At 41.3% G+C, this 1,275-nt stretch overlaps 1 protein-coding gene across 1 annotated transcript in view; it reads left to right on the top strand.

Annotated features, from left to right (window-relative positions):
• The first annotated feature begins 305 nt into the window (after window positions 1-305).
• The window catches only part of mmp14 (matrix metallopeptidase 14), a 19,247-nt gene continuing 18,277 nt past the window's right edge, over window positions 306-1,275 (top strand). The window contains exon 1 of the mRNA XM_015400404.1: window positions 306-739. Within this exon, the coding sequence (XP_015255890.1) occupies window positions 662-739 (78 nt within the window). The 5' untranslated portion in view covers window positions 306-661. The remainder of the gene's footprint in view (window positions 740-1,275) is intronic.

Raw genomic sequence — 1,275 nt, 5'->3', positions numbered from 1 at the left:
TAGAATGATGGGCTGAGGTAAATCTAAGGAGACAGTTCATGGGAATAAAATTAAAAGTCTAAAACGACAGCAAGAGCTTGATTTCCCTGAGCCCCACTTTTTCATTTAACACCCCTGATTAAAGTATAAATATCAGTTTGAAGATTATAATGAATAAAATCTGCTCTAATACAGGGAAAGTATGTCAGCGTGTGTTGATGCTGGGTGATGTGAAGTAAACCCGATGTTCAATAAGTAAAGTGTCCAAATGACATGCGCACATCTGGAGGAGGACCTTCAGGGAAAATCCATCTGCCTCCTTCACTCGTCGTCCACAAGCTGCTGGCAGCCTTGGAGAAAAGAACGGAAGCAAAACTGTGAAGCTTTTAGTTCATTTTTTTGCATTGAACTACACAGCAGTTCCAGTGTCTATCTTAATGCTTTTAGCGCTTCTTGGTTTGTTTGTTTTTTTTTTTCCAGTTTTTGACTCCATTGGCTTTTGCGCAGGGAAAACTGTGCGCGAAAAGTTTCCATACGGATACGAGAAAATTTCCTGCCACGTTTTGAAGCAGCATCGGTCAATTTCACCATGTTTTAAACAGTCGTCGTTGTATTTTTGGGGGACTTTGTTGAAGAGAGTTTGCTGAACTTTTTTTGTGGGAGGTATTTTCCAGTGTCCAGAATGGTGCCGCAGCTGCTCAGCTTGGCCTGCTTCATACTCTGCCTCCACTCTGTCAACGCAAATGTACTAAAAGCTGAGGTAAGCCACGCAACAAAGAAACAACTCAATATATTTACAAGAACTGTTTTACTCTTGGATCTTTACACTGTGTGCTGGGTGTTGTGGTTTTGATGCCAGTCAGGAAGTATCTGCTGAGCTGCTTTGTTCTGGGGGGGAAAAAAGGAGGGTATTGGGTTTCATCTGCCTCTTTAGACCAAATAAACTGAAGGCTTGAAGGCTGCTCTGTTGAGTGAACGTGACACTGTCATAATAAAAGGAAGCCCTGGGCTATTTGTGTTTGTCCTTTCAAATTTGTTTACTTTCAGGACTCAAACTGACCTCCACAGGTTCATTTTAGGCTAATTTGGCTAAGTGCAAAAACAAAAGTTCAATCTGATAAGTTTATAAGTCTAAATATGAAATGGATGGATGGATGAAATGATTGGATAGATTGATGAAATGATTGGATGGATGGATGGATGGATGGGATGGAATGATAGGATGGATGGATGGATGGATGGATGGATGGATGGATGGATGGATGGATGGATGGATGGATGGAATGATAGGATGGA

This window comes from Cyprinodon variegatus, unplaced genomic scaffold (assembly GCF_000732505.1).
Source record: "Cyprinodon variegatus isolate N-32 unplaced genomic scaffold, C_variegatus-1.0 Scaffold1098, whole genome shotgun sequence".
NCBI classification, from domain to species: domain Eukaryota; kingdom Metazoa; phylum Chordata; class Actinopteri; order Cyprinodontiformes; family Cyprinodontidae; genus Cyprinodon; species Cyprinodon variegatus.
Note: the sequence above shows the minus strand (reverse complement) of the source record. Positions and strands in the feature narration are given on the sequence as shown.